Source organism: Bidens hawaiensis, unplaced genomic scaffold (genome assembly GCF_021521415.1).
Source record: "Bidens hawaiensis isolate Kalapana, Puna unplaced genomic scaffold, B.hawaiensis_p1.1 tig00020455_1, whole genome shotgun sequence".
Classification (NCBI taxonomy): domain Eukaryota; kingdom Viridiplantae; phylum Streptophyta; class Magnoliopsida; order Asterales; family Asteraceae; genus Bidens; species Bidens hawaiensis.
The window spans coordinates 356083-379599 of record NW_027493126.1 but is presented as its reverse complement, the minus strand read 5'-3'; the positions used below and the strand labels follow the sequence as shown (position 1 = coordinate 379599).

General features: G+C 34.0%; 2 protein-coding genes and 1 pseudogene across 3 annotated transcripts; 1 reads left to right on the top strand and 2 right to left on the bottom strand.

The window, feature by feature from the left end:
- The first annotated feature begins 496 nt into the window (after positions 1-496).
- On the top strand, positions 497-4024 carry LOC143560838 (UDP-glycosyltransferase 90A1 pseudogene; annotated as a pseudogene). The gene is made up of 2 exons (XR_013140193.1): positions 497-1117; positions 3233-4024. The product of XR_013140193.1 is annotated as a UDP-glycosyltransferase 90A1 pseudogene (transcript).
- A 2087-nt stretch (positions 4025-6111) lies between these two features.
- Positions 6112-7791, bottom strand: LOC143560837 (uncharacterized). Its single transcript, XM_077049047.1, has 4 exons — positions 7510-7791; positions 6753-6859; positions 6537-6669; positions 6112-6456 (listed from the first exon to the last, which is right to left on the bottom strand). Exons 1-4 carry the CDS (start codon positions 7789-7791, stop codon positions 6370-6372), a joined length of 609 nt encoding a protein of 202 aa, XP_076905162.1. The 3' UTR covers positions 6112-6369.
- Positions 7792-9207: 1416 nt separating this feature from the next.
- On the bottom strand, positions 9208-13154 carry LOC143560851 (formate dehydrogenase, mitochondrial-like). The gene is made up of 6 exons (XM_077049057.1): positions 12980-13154; positions 11355-11526; positions 10736-11276; positions 9813-9937; positions 9602-9714; positions 9208-9508 (listed from the first exon to the last, which is right to left on the bottom strand). Exons 1-6 carry the CDS (start codon positions 13073-13075, stop codon positions 9395-9397), a joined length of 1161 nt encoding a protein of 386 aa, XP_076905172.1. The 5' UTR covers positions 13076-13154; the 3' UTR covers positions 9208-9394.
- Between the last annotated feature and the right edge of the window lie 10363 nt (positions 13155-23517).

The following is a 23517-nucleotide window of genomic DNA, read 5'->3' as shown; positions in this document are numbered from 1 at the left end:
ACAAAAACATAAAACAAAACTGTCGGTTTTGGTTTCGGCTTGGTTTTTCGGTTTCGGATCGGGTTTTGCACACCCCTATCTTTGGCTGTCATGTAGGAAAGAGATATATGAAATATTAATTAATGACTAAAAGTAAAAAAAGAGGGAGGGTGTGTGTGTGTGTGGGGGGGGGGGTGGCATTTTCGCTTAAATTAGTATATGTGCTTTGTATAATCGAGTCTGGTATCAACCAGTCCCATGTATATAATAAATGCAATAGCATAAATAGATCCTAGATTTCATACTTTCATACACATTATTTTAGGTATTATACACACTTATGTGTGTATATAATAAAAGCAAAATTTATTTTCTTTTTGTTCTTAAGGGTGTAACAAAAAAAATAGATTCTCATGTTGTGTGCATATAATGCAGCCACAATATTTTCATTTACTTATATATATATATATATTGTTATGATTACAAGTGAAAACAATTGTCACAACCTTTAAAAACCATGGACTTAACACCTTCACAACCTCTACATGTTATCTTGTTTCCATTCATGGCCAAAGGCCACACCATTCCAATCCTCCAACTAGCGCGCCTCATCCTTCGTCGCCCTAACGCCATCGTCACTCTCTTCACCACTCCCGCCAACCTTCCATACGTGTCCGCCTCCCTATCCGACACGCCCGCCTCAATTGTCACCCTCCCATTCCCTAATAACATCCCGGGTGTCCCTTCGGGCGTCGAAAGTGTAGACAAACTCCCCTCCTTAGCCCATTTTTTTAATTTTGTCTCCTCCACAAAATTCATGAAATTTCATTTTGAACAAGCGATTCGGGATATTAAACCCCCCGTCACGTTTATGGTCACGGACGGGTTTTTTGGGTGGACTCTGGAGTCCGCAAATGTGTTTAATATACCGCGGCTCGTTTACTATGGGATGAGCAACTTTGCCATTACCATGTCTCGAGTCATTTCTTTAAACCCGCGCCTCTTTGATGGAAAGGCTGATAATGATCATGTCGTTGTGCCCGAATTCCCGTGGGTGACTGCCACTAGACTCGAGTTTGATGATGCATTTACCGAACATGGGATCAATAGTCCTTTGTCTCAATGGGTTGTGGAACAGGTTATTATTATACCAACATGTTTTGGTTCATCTATATACGTATAAGAATGTATTTCAAAATAGTTAGAAAAGTGAAGAGTAAATATTGTTTTTACTTTTTAGTATAAACTAAATAAGTAGTTGTGTTTTGCTTTTTTTTGTTTCTAGGTGACTTGTTGTTTTACAACGCGGATCCTAAAATGGCAGATCATCTAGAGACGTATAAAATAAATCTTGTTTTCGCTCACTTTTCATTCTATTTTGAAAAAATAAAATCATGCATATTGATAGTATGACCTTTTTTTTGGCATTTATAAATAGTTTAGAAAAGAGAAATTTTTTAAAATAAAGATAAAACTCTTTTAAAAAAACACGCGCTTTGCAACTCTTTTAAAATGCGAGTATTTTGGCCACATGGCAATGTTTGTGCGGATTGCCGGCCACATGAGCACCTTAAGGACTTATTACGTATACTTTTTAGGTGAAAATGTTAGAGCATTCCCAGCCTATTCCCTATCATATATCTATATATATCATATAATTATACTAAAAATCATTATATTTTCTTCTTTATGTTTAATTAAATAATATTTTTATACCTTTATCGTTATCTTTTTCTCTCTCTTTCACTCACAACCACTTTTAGAAAATATTAAAATATTATACAGTATGATCAGTGAAACCCCAAATTCAACTTTCTCATATAACATTTTCTCTCTACTCCACTCACAACTACTCATAAACATACCATATAATTTACAAAACGCTCTCACACAAATATAAGGAATAAACTGAGAATGCTCTTAGCCAAATTTCTTCTTCTGGTGGCCATGTAGTCAAAATTTTCGGCTAGCCCATTGGCGTGTGTACGGATGGTTCGACGAACCCGCGGTGCAAATGTTCCGACAAATCCACTGGTGTTTTTTTTTTATAAAAAAAAATAGTTTCTTTTCTTCTAAAATTCTTCAATGAATTATTGTGTCCAATTAAAATCATGAAAGAAAAATTGATTATTGATTGAAATATTTGATATGATATATTGGGGGGTATATGCTAAATCAGAAACTATAGATATTTGTTCCTACAGGAATAAATGGCGCAGTTAATTATGAATGTCGTGTAGGGAACAAGTTCATGTTCAAAAAGAAAAATGTATGGAACAAATTGAAACAATAGGAATAAAAACTTTTTTTTTAATAAATTTTCTAGGAGCAGTTATGCAATTAATTTTATAGAAACTCTAAAGAGTTTTAATTTTAACAAAGAATTAATTTTGCAGCTATAAAGTATAAACACACAATTACATTTTTGTTGCATAATTAATAACTAGCAACTAATAATTAATGTTTAATAATTAATCTTAATTACTTTTGGAAGATGCAAATGCAACTACATAATTTATTTATGAAAGATTTAATTACCTACATAATTTAATCCTAGTTTTTTTAGTGTTTCAGTTTCATCCCTACGTAACTACGTTGTATTCATATATAATTCCATAACTATTCATAAAAAAATTAACCTATAACCAATATAAGGTGGGCGGGCTCGTTAACTCGGTTGGCCTGCGTAGCGGAGCCGAGTACCCGAGTACCCTGAGAACCCCCCCCCCCCCCCCGCCCCCGGCTCTCCTCAAACCGAGTATATATAGTCGGTCCGAGTAGATGGATTGTGTTGGTTAACTTGAGGTGACATTACTTTAGTTAATTTTTGAGTGTGTACTTGGGACTCGGGTACGTCACCCGGTACTTACCCTGAATTAGTAAATTGAGTAGTTTGGAGTCGGTGGTTGATTTAGAAGAAAAGTTGAGGGGTCGTGCAGACTAAAAAAATTGATTAATTGATAGCCGATACGTAAAATGAAGTAGAAAAATGTTTTCTTGCATTAAAAATGTACTTCGTCAAGAAAGTTGAGGGTTAGTGCGGGCTACACCTCAACCTATGCTAGATTCACCCCTTTTGGGAGTAGTGTTGGTTTGGGTGTTTCTTTTTTTTAAACATTAATATGATAATTAATTCATTGAAGATTCTTTTGAGTGAGTTACCTATGCATGCATATTCACATTTTTTAGTTTATTATTTGTCAATACACTTTTCCCCTTATCAATGAATTTATATTCTACTATTCTTTCAAAGGTGCATGCAACCACAAACAGCTATGGATTGGTTACCAACAGCTTTTTCGAGCTCGAACCAGCGTACACAGAGTACTGGAACTCAAAACTAAGCCCGAAATCATGGTCTGTTGGTCCATTCTGTCTCCGGCAAGGACAGAGAAAACAAGAAAATTTGTCCGGCCCGAAACCATCATGGATGGTTTGGCTAGACCAAAAACTTGAACTTGGGAGTCCAGTTTTATATGTGGCATTCGTGTCACAAGCCGATATATCTGTAGAGCAAATAGAAGAGATCAAGCTCGGGCTCGAAAGATCTGAAGTTAGTTTCTTGTGGGTAATGAGAAGAAGCGAAAATGATTTGGTGTTGGATGATGGGTTCAAGGAGAGAGTGAAGGATAAGGGGATCGTGGTTCGAGAATGGGTGGATCAGAGGGAGATATTAGAGCATGAGTCAGTGAAGGGTTTTATGAGTCATTGTGGGTGGAACTCTGTGTTGGAGAGTATATGTGCGGCCGTGCCAATTCTGGCATGGCCGTTGGCTGCAGAGCAGCCACTAAACGCGAAGTTTGTGGTGGAAGAACTGAAGATTGCGGTGAGGGTGGAAACGTGTGACGGGAGGAGTGTGAAAGGTTTTGTGAAGTGGGAAGGGTTGCAGAAGAAGGTGAAAGAGTTGATGGAAGGTGTGGAAGCGAAGGAGATGAGGAAGAAGGTGAAGGAGATTAGTGACGCCGCCAATAAGGCGGTGGAAGACGGTGGTTCATCGTGGCAGACTTTGAATGATCTCATTGTTGAGCTTCAAAACAAGGTGTAGGTGTCAGAAAGAAACAAGATATTTTCTCCGTCTCATTAAAAGTGACATGGTTTGAAAAACATAAAGTTCCAAACATATTGAATGATTACTTTTTTTGCTTACCAAATGACAATAATGCCATTGGAAATTAGGTCTATCAAATATTGTTTATTAAAGTTAGTTGTGTGTGTTTAAGGGTAAACTTAGAAGTTGGCTAATAAATTCTAAAAGTGAACATTTGTAATATGACAAAGAGTGAACTGCGGTTTTCGTCCCTGTGGTTTGTCCAAATCTACAGTTTTAGTCCAATAGTTTCAAATTTGCGATTTTCGTCCACATGCTTTCATTTCACTTGCAATTAAACCCAAATTCACTAATCCCGTTAAGTCTGGTCATTACACCCGTCATCGTGCCCTTCACGTGAGTGGCAGTTTTGTCATTTTTTTCCCAAATACACCCCAGCCTCTCGCATGAGGGGCTTACGAATTAGAACTGAGGTTTATTTGGAGAGAAAAAGGACAAAACTGTCTCTCACGTGAGGGTCACGCTGATGGGTTTAACGACTAGACTTAGCGAGGTTAATGAATTCGGGTTTAATTGAAAGTGAAATGAAACCACGGGGACGAAAATCGCAAATTTGAAACTATTAAACTAAAACCGCATATTTGGACAAATCACAGGGACGAAAACCGCAGTTTACTCTAAGTCAAATATAAAAGGAAATGTAAACACTTTTAATGAAATTTCTTTTAAAATAAACAAGTGACAACGATTTCAAACAAAACTGTTATTAACCACCACTCTATGTTCAAGCAATTTTAAAATATGCATACCAACAAAGTGACAAACCTTTCAAGTAATGCGAAAACCATTGTACATGTATCTATTTCTACGAACCTGCACGAGCCACACTAGTCACACGAAGGACTGCTTGTGCTCTTAACTTCGACAGATTTGATTCACAAAACTGCTCCCAAGAATGCACTCGCGGTTCTTCAGATGGCATGTCCAGTTTTGGTGCCAAAACATGGGACTATTCGTACGCGGCTTGCAGCTCCAAGAGGAGTGCACGAGCAGCCTCACGTGACTCGGGCAACTGGTCACTCAACTGGGTTGCAGCTATTTGGATCAGTTTGTTAATCCCGTATGCTTTGATTTCATCCACACCCTGATCAAGTTAAATAAAGAAAGAAAGGTTTAATATTTTTATTGTCAAGTGATGAACATAAAAATATAGATATAAACTGATATACTTTCTCATTTTTCAACAAAAAGTCCAACACAATTTTAGCGTATAAAAGTCCATGCATATGTCAAAATAACACAAAAAAAGTCCCTCAACTAGGGCTGAGCACGTTTCGGTTCGGTTATTAGGCGAAACCGAAACCGAAGTAATCGGTTATTTGAATATACAAACCGTTCAGTTTTCCGGTTTTTCGGTTTTCGGTCTTCTGGTTCGATTATTTTCGATTTTTTTTTTCAATTCTGTGCAGACATTGCAAAAAAAATAAAAAATGAAAATGCATATTTTAGGCTTGTATAAGAACGTATTAGAGTACTACATATATATTGAATTCAAAAAACAAAAATAGGCACGTGTTACGCGGAACTATACGAATACAAAGTTGCTAAATTAAAAAACATTATAAGTTTAATCTCAATCTTCATTCATCATCTTATTTATCTTCAAAGTTTAGTCCATTCTTCATCATCTTGATAATCTTTATCACTATCAATCAGTTCGGTTCGGTTTTTTTCGGTTTTTTAAAAATGTATAACCGAATCGAAACCGAAAATTCTGTTTTTCAAAAAAAACAACAAATTAACCGTCGGTTAATGCTTCGGTTCGGTTTTCTTGGGTGCGATTTTTAGGTTAATTCGGTTTCGGTTCAGTTAATTCGGTTTTTTGCTCACCCCTACCCTACACTCAACCCAATTTTTGTACATTACCCCACACTTGTCTATAATGCATGTATTTGTATAAAAATATTTAAAATAACGACATGTTTCGTCTTAAATTTGTCAAAATTTGATAAAGTGGTTCAATTTTTTTTGAAAAAGAAGTTCCTGTAATCTTATTTTGAAGAATTTAAGGGATAACGAGTCATTATTTCCAATATTTTTTTTACAAAAGCACGCATTTTAGACAAGTATAGGGACTTTAAGATAGCATAATTAAGTTACGGTGACTTTTATATGCCAAAATTATGTTGAATGACTTTTTCGTAAAGAATAAACATGACAATGCAAAATATTACCAGTTGTCGGACGCTGCGAGAAAAGCACAATGACGCTTTTGCCCTTATCCGAGGATTGCGGTTTTTAAGAAACGGCTGCAACTTTGGCAACAACAAAGCAGGAGAGACCTAAGTTGTTAAAGCTTCCAATGCCTTTTCAGCAGCGTCACATACAAACCGTTTGTCTTGTGAGGATTTCAGAAGAAGTTGCGTAAACTGAAACCGAACATAATCAAGTAATCAAGATTCAAACTATTTCATAAAACGAATAAACTAGGAATCATTATATAAATTACCAGAGGGTCCAAGAAATGAATAATCTTGTCACCAAACGCTTTGAAAACGTCGGCACAAGTCATGATTCCGGTTTTACAAACCGCACTTCTCGGATTCTTGAGTGATTTCACAAGAAGTGAGATTATTGTGTCCCTGATCATCCAAATCTTGAAGTAATAAATAATAATATGAATCATAGCAAGAAAACTATTAAAATGAAAATTAATAAGGCTCACAGTATATCTTCCAATGCTTCATTGTGGTAAATCGAACACCGCCTCACATTGTTGAGTGCTTCACATAGTAAAACCCAATCTTTAGATTCTAATCCAGGTATGAGCATCTGAAAATAAAACCAGAATTTAATCATAAACAGCTAAACACTAATTTCTGTGTAAATGGGACAAGCCGCTCGTGAGCTACTTGAGATCGGCTCGTTAAAAGCTCGAATAGAGCAGAGCTTAAGCGAGCTCAAGCCTAAAAACAGGCTTGTTTAATAAACGATCCCGAGCCCAAGCTTCACTCAGCGGGCTTAAGCCAGCTCATGAGCCTACACGAGCTTAAGAGTTTATATAGAATTGTTAATATGTTGATTACATTTATTTATTTAATAGCAATAATTATTTATATAATTATGATATAAAAAAATAAAATAAAAAAACTAAATAATATATATTATGTAATACATGAATATATAGTCAAAAAAATACATATAAATAATATAATAAACGAGCCGAGCTCGAGTTTGCAAATCTAGTAACGAGTCGAGCTCAAACTTTAGAAATAGAGCTCGAACTTGACTGGTTTCGAGCTCTGTTTCTAAAGCGCGAGCTCAGCTCGTTAGTAGATTTGCAAACTCGAGCTCGAAACGAATCAAGCTCGAGCGCTTTGTAAGTTAAACAAGCCGAGCTCGAGCTCGACTCAAGCTCGTTTACACTCGCCCCTAATTCAAGATTACTAGTTAATTAATAGAGCAAACCGAAACCGATATACCTTTAGACTGGTATCAACGTCTTCTAGATCATCGAGTTTCTCAGACTCAATGTACTCCACTTCAGAAATCACTACATTCATGTCATGATCCACCGCTTCATCTCGACACAAAGGCGGTTGATCAGATGATGCATTGTTTTGCATATATGGTTTAGTAAAGATATTATTATTATTATTATTATTATTATTATTATTATTATTATTATTATTATTATTATTATTACTTGAACTCTCTGATTTGGACAACAAGTGATCTCTAATTACAGTAGTTTCTGACATCATTGTGTATAACTGAAACAAATTAAAATTTTAAACACTAAATGTGTAGAATCAAAGAATATTACATGAAACAAATGAATTAAGTAGAGTAAAAAGCTTATGACTGGTTGGAAAGAGGTCCAATATGGGTAAATCCAAATTTGAAATACCTATCTGGATTCAGAAGATGTAATAATAATAATAATAATAATAATAATAATGTATGTGATTATTTTATGCAAATATGTACCTCATTGCTTAATATAAAATAAATTGGCATATATACCTGAAAGAAAGAAAGAAAGAAAGTAAGTAGGAAATGATGTGAAATAAATAAATACATAAATAAATAGATTTGAAGTCAGACGGTGTGAATTAGCCGGCCTATGCCGGCAAGGTTTAACAAGTCGCCGGTGGAGTAAAAGCTGCTGTGTAGACAAGGGAAATTAGAGTAACGGTTGTGAGTTATGATCATGATGTGATGATGTCATTCTCAATTTTAGAAACATGAATTTAATTTAATTTTATCCATATTTAACATTGATAGGGGCAAGATAAGTGTAGGACACTTAAAACCGGTTACTTGACTCGTAGAACCCTTAATTAGACTTGAATATATAATATGGGCCGGTTAAAGGTATTTAAATTTCACCTGGTTTCAAGGGTCTGACTCTTTTTTAAATCCTTGACCTGTTTACTAGTTTCTAGATAGATAGATATTAGATTCGCAATTAATCTAAAATTTTGGAGAGATTTGTATTTCATATATGATTCATCCGAAAATTTCCACCTACTAAGAAAAATAAAAATAAAGGGTCATGCTACTGATTGGAAACATATATATGAGAATCTTTGAATTGTTCTCTAAATGAATTTGTGAATGTGAATACTATTTGCATCAATTCAAATGGATGATAAACTTTTAAAGTTAGGCTTTACTATGTTATTAAATGAAAGTATAATTATTCTAGGATTCATATATTAAAGTCATATATGAGATATGCAACTAGTAAAGAGATGTAATTAATGCCTTAAAGGATAAATGGTTGGACCCTTGAAACTTTTATTTATAGCCGACTCTTTTATTGTTTAGATGGTAGGATCTTGGGTCCACGTTTCTTCCTAAAAGGATAAGGGGTCCGAGTAGAATATTAGGTAAAGGGTCGGGTCTTACCCTTTGAACAGTCCTGGATATTTGTTATTTTTTATGTATAACATCGACCTTTTTATGTTTTTACTTATGGTTTGTTTAAATAGTGTTATAATTGTTCGTATGCTATTAATATTTCTGTTGCTAACCTATATGACTCGAAACTATGGGACGCCATGGATACCCTCGCTTACCCGCACCATCCTCGGATTCCAGTTTAAAAGTCGACTATGCCACAATTCTCAAACTCATCATAACCGTCCGAATTTCTAACTGTTCATAAAACCACTCATTGCCATTGTAGTTCGTCTACATACTAAAGAAAAACCATTCAAATCCATAGCCATTAAGTTTACCATAACCATAACCACACCTCACTGTTACAAGGTGATAAAGACCAAAGCTTTATTTAATAGCTCCAGCTCAACATTTATTCAAAACTCAAAACCACCATTACTACTACCGAAACCGATCAGCTCAACGGTACTGGCTTGCCAGCTCACCCTCCTTCACAATGTAATGCTGCGCAGGGAAATCTTCACCCTTGAAATAATTCTCCAACATTTCTTTCACTCCAGCCGCATATCGCAACTACGAACATCCATTTGGAAATTATAACATCTTCAGTTTCAACCAACTTAAGATGATAATATTATTTTAAAACAACCCGTGTTGACTCGTTACCTGTGCATCAATGGTGGTTCCAGAAATGTGAGGGGTCATGGCCTGATTTGGCATGTACCGCCATGGATGATCCTTTGGAGCGGGTTGTGGATACCAAACATCTCCACTATAACCTGAAAATCGACATTCAGAAACAACCAATTGACTTTGACTTTAACTGAACTAACGAGAGAAAGTAAACAATAATATCATGTTCAAAGTTCAATCTTGCCTCCAATGTGTCCACTAGCACAGCCATCAGCAACAGCTTGTGTATCCATAATGGCTCCACGAGCATTGTTAACGATAAGAACACCTTTCTTCAACTTAGCAATCCGTTCTTTGTCAAATAATCCTCTGTCACATGACTCCCGTTATATAAATAAAGTAAATAAAGATATCATATTATATAGGGCAAAAGCATACTTTCTGTTTATTTTGTCTCGTAAAAAAACCCTTAACAATATTTTGCACAAAAAAAACCAACTTACTTGATGTTTTTTATCATAAAGTCCCACAACATGTTAAAATTGAAATATATATATATATATATATATATATATATATATCTTGATTATGATTGGATGAAATCATGAAAACATTAGACATAATAATCATTTGTGTATGACTTATTAACGATTTTAAATTTAGACAAATCATTTTATATGTTTTCAGTTTTTTCATTTAATTTTGAGTTACATCATTCACGCTTATGTATTTTTATTATATTGTTTTTTTTAAATCATTGTTATTATCAAATTAAGGAATTAAAAATTGGAAAACCAAAGACGAACATGAAATGGACTTTGCCTTGCCATGTGTCCAACTTAAAAAATTGATTCATCTCAATTCTTTCCTCGCGTAGTACTAATAAGTAAAACAGTCACAATTTTCTTCAAATTTAACATGTGAAGGGGGCTTTAATGTGTAAACAATAGTTAAAGGACTTTTACGAGAGGAAAAAATAAAAACCAGAAAGTATGTTGATTTTTTAAGTTTGAAAAATTGTTAAGACTTTTATGAGAAAAAATAAAAAGTATACTGGCTTGTTAAATTAACCCTCTTTGTATCAGCCCGTTCCGACCCTAGCTCGTTCTGACCCATGAGTCCATGACCCAAAGTATTTTCCCTATTACATAATAGTATAATACTCACCTGGTTTTCTCTGTTAAAGGTGTGTTGATGACAACAACGTCACATTTGGGGAGCATTATATCAAGATTTTCCTCATAACTAGCACCAATTTGACTCTCCAATTCTGAGTCCATCTTAATACGATCATGGTACAAAAGATTGCACCCGAATGGCTTCAATCTTTGAAGCAAAAGTCTACCAATTCTTCCACAACCAACTGTTCCAACAGTTTTGCCTTCAAGATCATAAGCTCTGTAAGCAATACCCGCAACATTCCAATCTCCAGTAATAACCTGATGGTATCCAGGTAAGAAGTTGCGAACAAGAATGAGAATTCTCATAAGTTCATCTTCTGCAACCGACACAACATTGCTTCCTGTAACCTCTGCAACGGTTAATCCTGCGTCAGCAGCAGCTTGGAGGTCAACATGATCAGAACCGATCCCAGCTGTCAACAACAGTTGCAAATTTTTTGCTTTTTTGATCCTTTCAGCATTGATGTAACCAGGGTGGAATGGAGTTGTTATGATGACATGCGCATCGGGAATATGTTTTTCTAGTTCTGCATAGAGAAATGATAATAAAAATTAAAAAGCGGGTGTAAATGTGTTATAAATTTCAGAGGATTTGGTATAGTTACCGCAATCTGGTCCCTCTTTGTTATCAGTGACAATGTACTCATGGCCTTGTGATTCCAACCAGTCGCGAATGCCCAATGCATTCTCTACACAACCAAGAAAATTCGGGTTCATCTTAGCATACTCATGTGCCTTGTAGAAAACACCTACAATCTTCTTTTTTCCTGAAGAAGCCTGTAACAGTTGAAAGATCAGTCGGTGGGTTGAAAGATCAGTGAATGTTAATCTGTTACTCAGTTGGTTAATCTGAACATTCATGTCATATAGTAGAATTTTGTAGCCATAAAAATTATTCTTACATGTATGATTCTGATACCGATATTTATATATTTACAACACTTGTTATGGAGTATGATTAGGGGTGCAAATGAGTCAAGCCGCTCGTAAGCTACTCGAGATTGGATCGCTAAAAGCTCGAAACGAGACAAGCCTTATTGAACCCGAGCCTCAAATAAAGCCCGTTTAGTTATCGAGCATGAGCTCTGGCATTGTATAGGAATATCGTTTAGGCTCGGCGAGCCTAGCGTATTTTAAGTTTTAACCTTTTTGGACTTCTATGTAGTGATTTCATACTACACAGCCAAGCTCGAAGTGAGCTATGGCTTGTTTAAGGTACTCCACGCAAGCTCAGGCCGAACTTAGACTAGTTAATGTTATACTCAATATATAAAATAATAAAAAAATGTCTATAAATTAAGAAGTAATAAATGAGTCCAGCCCGAGCTTGATAAATTGACTCATGAGCCAACTTCGAGCATTAGAATAAACGAATCACAAGCTCGAACCTAGTCTAGGCTCGAGCTCTTTTTCTAATGCTTGAGCCTGGCTCGTGAGTAGGTTCTTCAAGCTCTGGCTAGACTCAAATATTAATTATTAATTAATTTATTTACATATCTTTTAATTATTTGTATATATTTTGAGTAAACCTTAACGATTCTAAGCTCAGCTCGAGCTCACGTGCAGTACCTTAAACGAGCCAATGCTTCTACAAAATGTCAGAAACCACAACAACTTACAATTAAAAAATTAGGTCACAGTTTTATGCAACAGAGTTAACAATTACTCATACAATTTCAGATAACACTCAACGAAGAAGATCTAATTCAAATCATATAAAAACAATTAAAAAAAGTATATGAATTAATTAATAAAATAATAAACGAGTCGAGCCCGAGCTTGAAAAAATGACTCACGAGCCAAGCTAGAGCATTAGAAAAAACGACTCAAGAGCTCGAGCCTCGTCTCGTTTCAGCTCTTTTTCTAGTGCTCTAGCTCGGCTCGTGAGTCGTTTTCAAGCTCGGGCTGGACTCGTTTATTATTTGTTAATTAATTTATATACAAATTTTTAATTATTTTTATATACTTTTGAGTATAACACTCAGAGGTAACCCTAGCAGATCCAATTGCATCAATCCACATACATACACTCAAACCGAATGACAGTCGAAAAGCTTAATTAGTTAATTTCTTCATCAAAAACCTAATTAGTAATTGTAACGCTAATAAACTAGCGATCGAAATAAATATTAAAAATATAGGCTAAATAAATTAAACTTAATAACTGAAACTGAGTACTGTAAGTGTTTGAGTGAGTGAAATAATATTACAATATTATCTTATTGCTTACGTGGAGGTCTCTGGTGAGAATTGAGCTGGAATTAGCGGAGGAGATGGCGCGTGTTGCGGCGGCGGCGGCGCGTTTAATTGCTAATGACATCGACATCGGCGTTGCCGGAAGTTGTTGGAGATTGGATTAAGATAGAGTAGAGAAGATGATGATAGGAATGAGTGTTGTGTTGGTTACAAATGACATACGTCTTTGACTCACTAGTACTACTCACTTAAATAATTAGTTGGAAGATAGATATCTTTTAAATTAATGTATCTTATGTTACTATTAATATTTTATTTTTCTTTTGAATGAACCACGAATTTTTTAAATTGATTACTGGCTAAATTTATAATATCGGGTATTCTCGTCTTTCGATTTAGTTAAAACCCTCATCTAAGCCAAGTGCTTGTGAACACTTGCCCGAAGACATAACAGTACGGTGAGATAAAACTCGCTCAGTTCAAGGATCCAACTAACTAAAGTCACCTACTTGCGGACTCGTCAAAACTCTCATTATGACCCTGGTGCCTTTGAAACTAAATGGTAATTAATAATTTTTTTAATTTTTTTAATAACATGTTTCTTTTACTTTCAACACCTTGGAACTCGAACCCTGACTCTAAACCTTCGAGTGTTTAAGAAACTTTGTTAAAATCTATGTTAATGAGACACCAACCCAATAGATTTTTATCAGTAAATGTTGAAATATCGAATTACATTTTTTTACTATTTTAACTTGTTTATATTATTTAAAAAATTGGAAATATAAAAAGCGAAAATGGGTGAATTAGTGTATTATTATAAAATCTAGTAACAAAATAAAAAATGTATACGAGTATTGTTCCAATAAACGGGTATATATGTTATTATGGCAAGGTCGGGTATCATGCAGCTAACACATACTCGTCTTATGTTGTGAAAAACTGTATAACTAATCTCATTCATACTTGCGGAGCCTAGAAAAATTTCCTACGGGTTTGTTTTTTTTTATGGTACTCGGGTTTCTTATAACCCAGCAGCATAAGTTTTGGGATACCTTAGGTCGGTAATAAAAACACAATACCATAGAATGATATTAACATAGTCGTGAATCCATTAATTGTAATTTACAAGGGGCAAAATTTTAGTCGGATTAAAAGTAAGGTAAGAGAATTTAACTACTGATGATAAAATAGCATTAAAATGCATCCTTAGTAGTACTTTAGATGCATTTTTAAAAATGTTCTTTTAGTTTTTTTTTTTTTTTTTTTGAACGATCAACTAAATAACGCCGGGTACTCCATACGCGGCCCCCATTGGCTAAAGGTAGCCCGAGCCGGCCACTAGTCCGGACGGACGGAGCCCCTAGCGGTCCACCTGTTGAGGGATTCACCGGATAAAACCCGACCCCCACGCCCGCCAAACGGCACGACAGCGAGGAGCCGGTAAAACCGGGTGAGATCAGGACTCGAACCCTGGCAAGCCAGGGTCATCCCTCATATCTCCCATATAAATTGGTGATAATGATGTTTGAACCTCCTACCTCTCACTTGTAAAGTAAATACTCTACCATTTGAGCTACAACCAATTTATTTTAGTAACTTGGAAGAATAATAGCAACTAAATAATTAATGCAAACAAAAAATGAACTTTTATAATATTTTAACTTGATTAACTAACAAATAAACATAATAATCATAAATATAATCAAGAAATAATTGAAAAAGGGTTAATCAAGAAGAGAAAATTAATTGAACTCTATTAAACTTTACTTAAAAATCAATAAATAATTAAATCTAGAAAACGATCTTTAATTATTTGATGGAGGAAAAAAAATTGTGACATACCAAGTTACCCACCGGTGGCTTCTAGTTCGAACCCACTACCTATATTATTGAAAAAGGAGGATTTACTGCTACGCTAATAATGAATTTCATTCCTGGTATTCGTTGCTTTTTTAACTGGATCACTTTTAAGAAAAACTTATGATTACACTCGTTTATGATAACTTATTTTACAATTAAAAAACAGAAAATTATGGCTTCGAATGACCCCGATATCTTCTATCCGTCTCTATTCATACATGTGACTTATATCCTGATACTCGATCTGGATGTTTTGGATCCAGGATACCTCTTTGTTAGGACAAATAGAGTCGGAAGTTTTATTTTAATTATATGACAGTAACACAGAATTATCAGACAAAACTATTATGTGGTGCTATACATAAAATAATAAAACAACACCACCAAGCTTTTAATTATTTTTAAATAAATATTTAATATACCGTTGCATGAAAAACACGTGTTGTGAAGTGGCGGCTCGGTGGAAGATGGTTTGACTGTTTAACGCTCGACAGTCGTCAGTCTACATTTGGCACACACTATTTTGAATTGATTTTTTATTATTTACTTATTAGTTTAAAGAATCTTTAAATAAAATATTGGTTAAATTTATCACATCAAAAATACGCTCATTTTATGATCCGGAGATATCTTCGTCTAAGGCCAACGCACCTGAACACTCGTCCGAAGGCACGACTGTGCAGTGAGACCAAACCCGTTAAGTTTAAGAATCCAACTAATGAATGTCACGTACTTGCCTAGTCTCCTATCATCGCTTGATGCCGCTAAAACTATATGATGAAAGCAAGAAGCAACCCCCCCCCCCCCCCTTCCCCAAGTTTATTTTTTAAAAGACTATTTTTTTCTCACTTCAGTGTAAGTTTGAATTCATGACCTTCTGTTCATACTTTAATCATTTTAATCATCTACCACCGCATCAAAGTAAGAATGACCTTATTTATACATATAAATATTTGAAGTAAGTAAACATAAAATTTAGTTTAGAAAATTAATCAGTGACATGAGTATAAATAGTCAATTAATGTTAATTAACGGCTTAAATATCTTACTTTCAGAAGTTATGTTTGGTTTTCGTTAACGTGGTTTGGTTATCTTAACCCGGTTAATTTTAAATTGAAACATTCAACCCTATGTGTCACTTTACTATGCTTTCATTTTCTATTTATTTTGTCCTCAACAATTAACGCTACGTTTGTTAGATCTTCTATACAAAAATACGTTGTTTTTTTATAGTAATAAATAACTAAAGTTCAAAAAAATATGTAAATACCCCACCCCCCCGATTTGAGCAAAAAAGCTGAAGAAACTTAATACACGGGTGACGAAGAAGCTTGAGGGACTGACGACGGTTTGAAGGCGGTGAAGGAACCTTCACATGATCAAAACAACTTGGTGAGTGTCTGGTGGCGTTAAAGAGGGTGACGCCGATCTGGAGAGAGGCAAAAAAAATATCGATACAAAAAACGAGTAAAAGTATAAACCGAATAATATACTAATCACATCAATTCAGTATTGGTCAGTATGATACTGATACCGTTTCGGTACTCTTAACGAAATTGCTTATCCATAGACGCAAGGGTGTGAATTGAGTTAAATTATATAATTGTTACTTTATTTGATTAAGTAAGAAATGGCCAAAAATGCCCTTCACGTGAGAGGTTTAATAGATATTCGGATGGCGTTAAGTTCAAAGATGAAAAGTATTAGAAATTAAACCATAGTAATGCAATAAAATGTTTTCAAATAGAAAACATTTACAGTTCCTGAAAAATATGTGTTAGTAAACATATGAATACTAAACAAATAGGAAAAACCAAACAGTAACTGAAATTGAGCATGACAAGCACTTTAACTTTAATGAATAAAATTATATTGCTTACATTAAGATCTCTTGTTAGAATCGAGCCAGAATTAGCAGGAGAAACAGCCTGAGTTGTAGCGGCACCAGAACGGTTAATCGCTGTTGATATCGGCATTGCGGCCACCTGTGTTTGTTGGAAGTTTTGATGAAGAGAAACTCAAGAGGATGATCAAAAGAAATGATATGGTGAGTTACAAATGTTATATGTCTCTGACCACCCCTTTAAATAAGTGGAATTGGAGGAAATAGATATATCTTAAGACTTAAATTATATTATTACATATTCATACGTAAGCAATTATCAAAGTCATTGTAGGCTAATTAAAATGAATATGAAAATGGATTCATATTTAGTGTAACACCCCGATCAAAGACGACGGAACATGCCGGGGTGAAACGGATTACCTAAGAACACAAGACACTATTAAAGTGACAATATTTAATCAACTCATTAATTTCATTCAATCATCAAAGTAACAGATATTGTTCATACAAATAAACATCAAAATATAAAAGACAGATATTATTCATTCTTCTAATAACCTAGCGGTATCAAATAGAATGACGCATTCGAACTCCAACTCAAGTAATAATCAAACCTGTAACAATGCATAAAATAACATTTGTCAACACGTATGTTGGTGAGCAATTTCATAGTTTTGAGTATATATAATATGATCGAAATCCACAAACGTATATGAAACTATAAATAAAAGCATCCATCATGGTATATAAAACATATGTAAATGAGGATCCTTTCTAATCGGTAACAACCGACATACTTGGATAATGAGGCCCTATTCTACTAGCACAAGGCTAAGTAGTTAGGGGAGCGTATGATCATACTTAATGAGGCTCAACAACAACATAAAAATAAACACTCGCGCACGTAAAACATATGAGACATATAACACACAATAGAACAAGTATTCTAGCATCATACACCCTAAAGTTTGTGGTTTGAGAAATGAGTATAATATAAATCATTTTTGTTTGAATAAGTATGCATGTTACCCCCAAAAGATAAAAGTGAAAACGGGGATGAAATGTACTCACGTTAACTAAGTAACTTGAAAGATTGATTCGTGAATAATCGGAGATCGGGTTAACGAGCAAGACCTAGATTGAATGGGTCTTAAGTTAGTAGGTAGTCTTGGAATGGTTTAAAGTAAAGTATGACAAGTAAAGTAAATAAATGAAGTTTATGGTTTAAAAATGTAAATATTTGGGAAATTAAAGACATGTTCTAAAAAGTAAGTTTACTCGAAACCGGGTCTTGGTATTTCATTCATAATTATTACTCAACCTATGTTAAGTAACTTATGTGGGTTATAATGCACTAATGCAAGACCCTTTGGGTATATGAACACCAAAACAAGGTTTTAATCGAGTGTTCGGATTTGTTAACTTGGGTCTAGATAATTAACTAAACTCAAAGTTAACTTTCCAAAATGTTTTGAGATAACTCAATAAAATCGAAAGACATAACCAAGTATATAGTTCTATTATGAAGAACCTTAACGTCCGTTAAGTGAGTATTTGGTTTCACCGGTCCAAGCTTGTTATAAGATCAAGTTGGATTCCGCCACACCAAGTAAGTTGATAAAATACTTAAAATTAGTTTAAAATACATTTTTGAAGAAAAGATGAGTTTCGATGGCCAAAAACACGCTTGTGTGTCTTAGGCAAGTGGACTCGGTTTAGTTCGGTTTTGGTTCGGTCCTTGACTCGGAATGATACCGAGGATGGTTGCCACATACCCAAATACCATAGAACTATCAAAATGGTTTTAGAAGTTACAAGGTTCAAATCTTTCATAAACATGTTTATTTAACTATTTTAAACAAATCTAGTAAACAAAACTATTTAAAACAAAAGCTAGTAAACAAGAGTTCGGTCTTGGATCGGTCTTGATTCGGGTCTAATCTCGGGATAAAACCGAGCCTAGTGACTTCATACCCAAGATCATGAAACTCTTTAAACATGAATTAAAACTAAACTACTTACAATATAAACAAGACTAGTAAAGCATTAAAGGAAAATAGTATAATCAAGAACTACAAAGAGTTCTCCATGAAGCCTTGCCTTGTAGCATATCACCTCCCTAAGAAGATGAAAGCCGAAGGAAACAATGGGTGCATATTATATATATGTTGTACCACAAGATATGAATTAGTAAGTATAAAAACAAAAATTAAAGAAGGTTGTTGTTAGATAATTATGAACCTTGAAGGTTAGAGATAGTGTTCTTAGTTTGAGAGAGAAAGAAGATGAACGAGCAAGAAGAAATGAAGGGGATGGGGTTGTTTATATAAGGAAGGAGTCAAACTTGTTTTCCTTGTTTTATATCAATACTTGCATGTGCTTTTTTTTAAAAAAAAAGGTTTAATAATACAAACTAGTAACAAATCCAAAAAGTAAGAGATGATTATGAAACATAAAAATCCAAGATTTTATATTAATAAAAGATTTGGTTTACAAATCGGGTCGGGTTTTGATACAAATACAAATACAAATACAAAAAAAGACCGAAAACGACGAATGTACATTTAGGAATTAGGGTGTGTAGTAAAAATTATTATGTAATTAAAGAATAGGTTTAATGTAGTTTGTGCCTTATGTGGGTTACCCATTAGGCTATGTATTATGACAGATGAAACGTGAGGGGGAAAAATGTTACGTATAGACATCATGTGTATTATACTATTTTGATAGTTTTGCCTCTCACCATTCACCTAGCCACCTAGGTGTGTTGTGGGTTTGAGTATTAGAGAATCCATAGTGAAGGGCCTAAAAACACTTATTTTTCATGTTACGTCAATGTAATGTATGCATGAGGGTTTTTTCCGATTTTATGCGCCGTGATTGAAACTCTTTGTTATTATTACTTTTGTTTTAATTAATTAAAAACACAAACACACATAGAGAGAGAGAGACGATAGGTCAATTGATCAACCCGTTTGTCCAAAACGTCGTTGTGAAAAAAACGGTCAGACCACAAAATGATCAAAAACACCCTAAGTGTAGTGGTATTTAAACGTTTTTGTTGCAATAACATGGGTGATGAAGCTCCAATATAGATCCCCTTACAAAAGTATTTAACTATATAATAAAAAAATAGGTTTGACTAAAATGCATAAATATTTCAAATGTAGAACATTTACATTTTCTGACATATCTTGTGATAGTAATATCAAATGAGTATAACTAAATTATTATGTTTCTACTTATATTAAAGTTTGTAATTTATGTATTTTGTTATTAATATAAACATCTTTAATAACTGATTTCATATTGTTTTTGACTAAAAAATATGTATGATGTAAAGAAGAGAGGGGATAATTTTTTAAACCTATTTAACTATGAAAGGTTAAATTCACTTAATATGGTGACATGTAGCCGATTCTAGAGCCGCCCACTTAGTAGAGTCACTTGCCATTTAAATGAGAGTTTCAGGTTCAAACGTGAACATAAGTAAATATTATCTATGTATATTATAGTATAAGTGATATTTTCCTTAAAAAACGGTTCTAGCCTTGGATTCTAATGTCTAAACCCAATGATTTAAAACCAAGATAAAGGATCCCAGAACAAGGAAATGCCACTTCAATTGTCTCACGGATCCAAATACAGAATCCAAATCTATTTTAAACGAGACGAAAAAGGGGGGTTAAAGACCACTCAAAAAATAAAAATATGAATATCTTTAAGATATTTTAGAATTCTTAAACTTGAGTTATGGGTACAAATGATTTTTTTCAGGAAGAAAGCTAAAAAAAATGATTATGCGTTAAATTATAGACTAATTTATTTTATGGAGTCCTTTCATATTTATTCTAATATTATCCATAGACAAAACTTATAATCATTTTTTCTTAAGAGTTCACTATATGGTTGTTGGAAATCACGGTATTTTGTCATGTTCATCATCACTAACAAAATATGTTATTTTGCTTCTTAAAAGAAAATAAAATTTAATACAATATATTAATTACACTTGCCACATTTTTGTATAAATCGTAACATCCAAATTTTGAAGATTCTCACAAACAAAAAGTTATACGTGTCAACTTGTCTTGTCCCCACCACGTCACATTTCCTTAGTTTCGACGCCGTTGTTTTGAGGTTGCCAACTTAAACTAAATAACAAGAAAATACTTTAAAAAATGATATTTTATAATAGTACTTTTTTTTATGAATTAAGAGAACTTTGGGGTGATTGTTGTATGTTTACAAAGTTTAAAATTAAAAGTCTTCATCTTTTATTTCAAGGACGTAGTAAAATAAAAATTTTAAAAAGATACTCTTAAAGGTGATTGATTGTCATTTGTCCTAGTTTTATTTGCAATTCCTTGACAGGTTTACAAACCTAACTGAAATGTATTGACGGATTTCATTTCATTTCATTTGTCAATTAAACACATAACCTATTTCAATCCATTCAAATTGTATTTTTCCTGATAGATTCCGGTTCATATAAACCAATATGGAAACCAACCAAATCTCGTTGTTTAGACAAGATGGTTGCGATTAAAATGTGAAAATGTGATTTCACGTGTTACTCCAACATATCAAGTTATAAATTTTAATGTTTGTGTAGGTCGAAACTAGTAGAAGAATCGTCTTAGTAAAGGTTCATAGTTATTTGTCCATTCAATCGAGAACGAAAGTTTGTATTTTTATATTAAGATTTCATTATTCATTTACCTCTTATATTTTTTTTATATTGTATGCATACAAATATAGTGAGAGCAAATACATCCTCTCTCAAAATAAAGATGGCTGGAATATGAGAAAAGAATGTGAACTTGTTGGGTCATTTCAAAGACTCAATGAATGAGAGCCTAGACAAGTCCGCTAATAAACAGCTTTTTTTTGTAGTAGTGGTCTTAATCAAGCTACTTATTGCTTTCTTTTGTGTATCAACATATTAGAAGAAAACGAGGGTTTGCTAGTTGAGAATTTGTATTTGATTAAAATTGTATATACTAATATTAGTTTTTCAGTTTCTATTGCTGTTTGTTTACATATGAATGGAAACATTCGGATGTTTACATCTGATTCATTCAAACTTCAGATTGTTTGGTTTCAAAGAGAGACAACATCTGAATGGTTAAAATTAGGTCTGAATCATTCAGACTTACTGTTGTTGTTGAATGGGACAGATGCTTATTCAGATCTGACTCATTTAGATCTAAATGAACCAAACAACCCCTTAAGGTTGTTTAGTTGTCTCTTAATGATTTCAGTAAGAGGCTAAATCTGAATCAGTCATATATATAGTGTGTTTGGTTCACTAAAAAGACACATAAGTTTAAGAAACCTGCTTAATACTTTAGAGGCTACCTCTTAATCAGCTAGGTATCTTAATACACAAGATTGTCAAACAACCTAAGCACAATATATTTAAAGACTGTAACGCCAAACTAATAAATTTAAGTAACTTGTATAGATGTATCTTAGATTAGGCCCATATTATCGGGTCACTTATCATTTCTTGAAGCCAATTTTATATTAGTCTTTTCCTCCATAAATAAGTAGAGATACAAGAGTTAAGTCTCAAAATACATTTCGTTATTCAGGTAGATATTCTTTGTCAATTGGTTGTTTGATGAGATCATTAACGAAAAACTTGACAAGTCTCACGACATCCTTTCTAAGTGAGTCCTTATATTTTATCACACGATTGTAAATTTGCAACATATCAATGAATGCAGCACATATTTCCATTGAATCAATGGTAGTTGGCTTCTTACCACGGATTTTTATTTCAATATTATCATAAACTTCTCGGATATTTTTGCACATATGATCATTAGTAGCCTACAAAATAGGCTTCTAATTTACCCTTTTCATTTTCATATGTGGTTTATCTATCCAATTCATCAAAATAATATTTTCCAGTACTTCCTTGTTAACAAAAAAAAATAATTTTTATAAGAATTCATCGCGTCTTCAGACACACATCCCCCAAGATGTTACATAAATTCTTGACTATTTATATTGTTCCAAAATATAAACATTTATTTAGCTTAGGTACGTAATCCAAACCAGGAATGATTTTATTCATTTGTTCATCATCATGTCCGTCACTGCCTTCTCCGTCAAATCGTGCTCTGATACTATTGTAGCTCGGTTGTATTCCCAGTGATATTGGAGAGTTTTTCATGATTCATATGATAACACACAATAGGTTTCAAAAACACAAATAATAAACAAACTTGATTATGTATTTAAACATAAGATACAAAACCGAGAACAACACATACAATATCCATTGTAGTTAGACATAGTTTTATAGGGATCAAAACGGTGCAAATAGGTTGTGCAAAGGTGCGAGTGTTAACCATAACCAACTTGGTGTTGGTAGCTCCTTAATGTCGTCCCTTTAGTTGGCACTCATGAATGTAGGCCAATCTAGATCGAACCATTTTAAATCCTTATATTCATTTATGGCTTTTGTGTGTATCCTAGATCCAAACATTTACCTAGGTGAAACATTGTCGTATGTTGGTGATGAAAACATTGAAGCAGTCGGATAACATTGAGGATACCAAATTACAGGATGATATAGAGAATTGTCGGAAAAGGTAGTGGTGGCTGGAATTCATTTTTCGAATGGGTTGAACCGTTGTTCTTGAGACCCGATCGATTGGCTCGGTTGAGCCAAGGCTCATTAACAGATGGGTCTAACTATTGTTATCGAGTTGCGTTAATGAATGGGTTTAAGGGCATAACCAACCAGGGCCGTCTCCGAGAATTTAAATACCTCGGCCGAGCCAAAATAAAAAGGCCCATAGGCCTTAACGAAAATTTTTTATTCGCTAATGTACATGGATAAAACTTTT

Coding starts and splice junctions, on each gene's coding strand:
- LOC143560851 (XM_077049057.1), bottom strand. CDS start 13,075: ATGTCGATGTCATTAGCAATTAAACGCGCCGCCGCCGCCGCAACACGC. Junction 11,527..12,979: donor TTCTCACCAGAGACCTCCAC/GTAAGCAATAAG, acceptor CAACTGTTACAG/GCTTCTTCAGGAAAAAAGAA. Junction 9,938..10,735: donor CCTTTAACAGAGAAAACCAG/GTGAGTATTATA, acceptor GTCATGTGACAG/AGGATTATTTGACAAAGAAC.
- LOC143560837 (XM_077049047.1), bottom strand. CDS start 7,791: ATGATGTCAGAAACTACTGTAATTAGAGATCACTTGTTGTCCAAATCA. Junction 6,670..6,752: donor GAAGCATTGGAAGATATACT/GTGAGCCTTATT, acceptor TTGGATGATCAG/GGACACAATAATCTCACTTC. Junction 6,457..6,536: donor TTCATTTCTTGGACCCTCTG/GTAATTTATATA, acceptor GTTCGGTTTCAG/TTTACGCAACTTCTTCTGAA.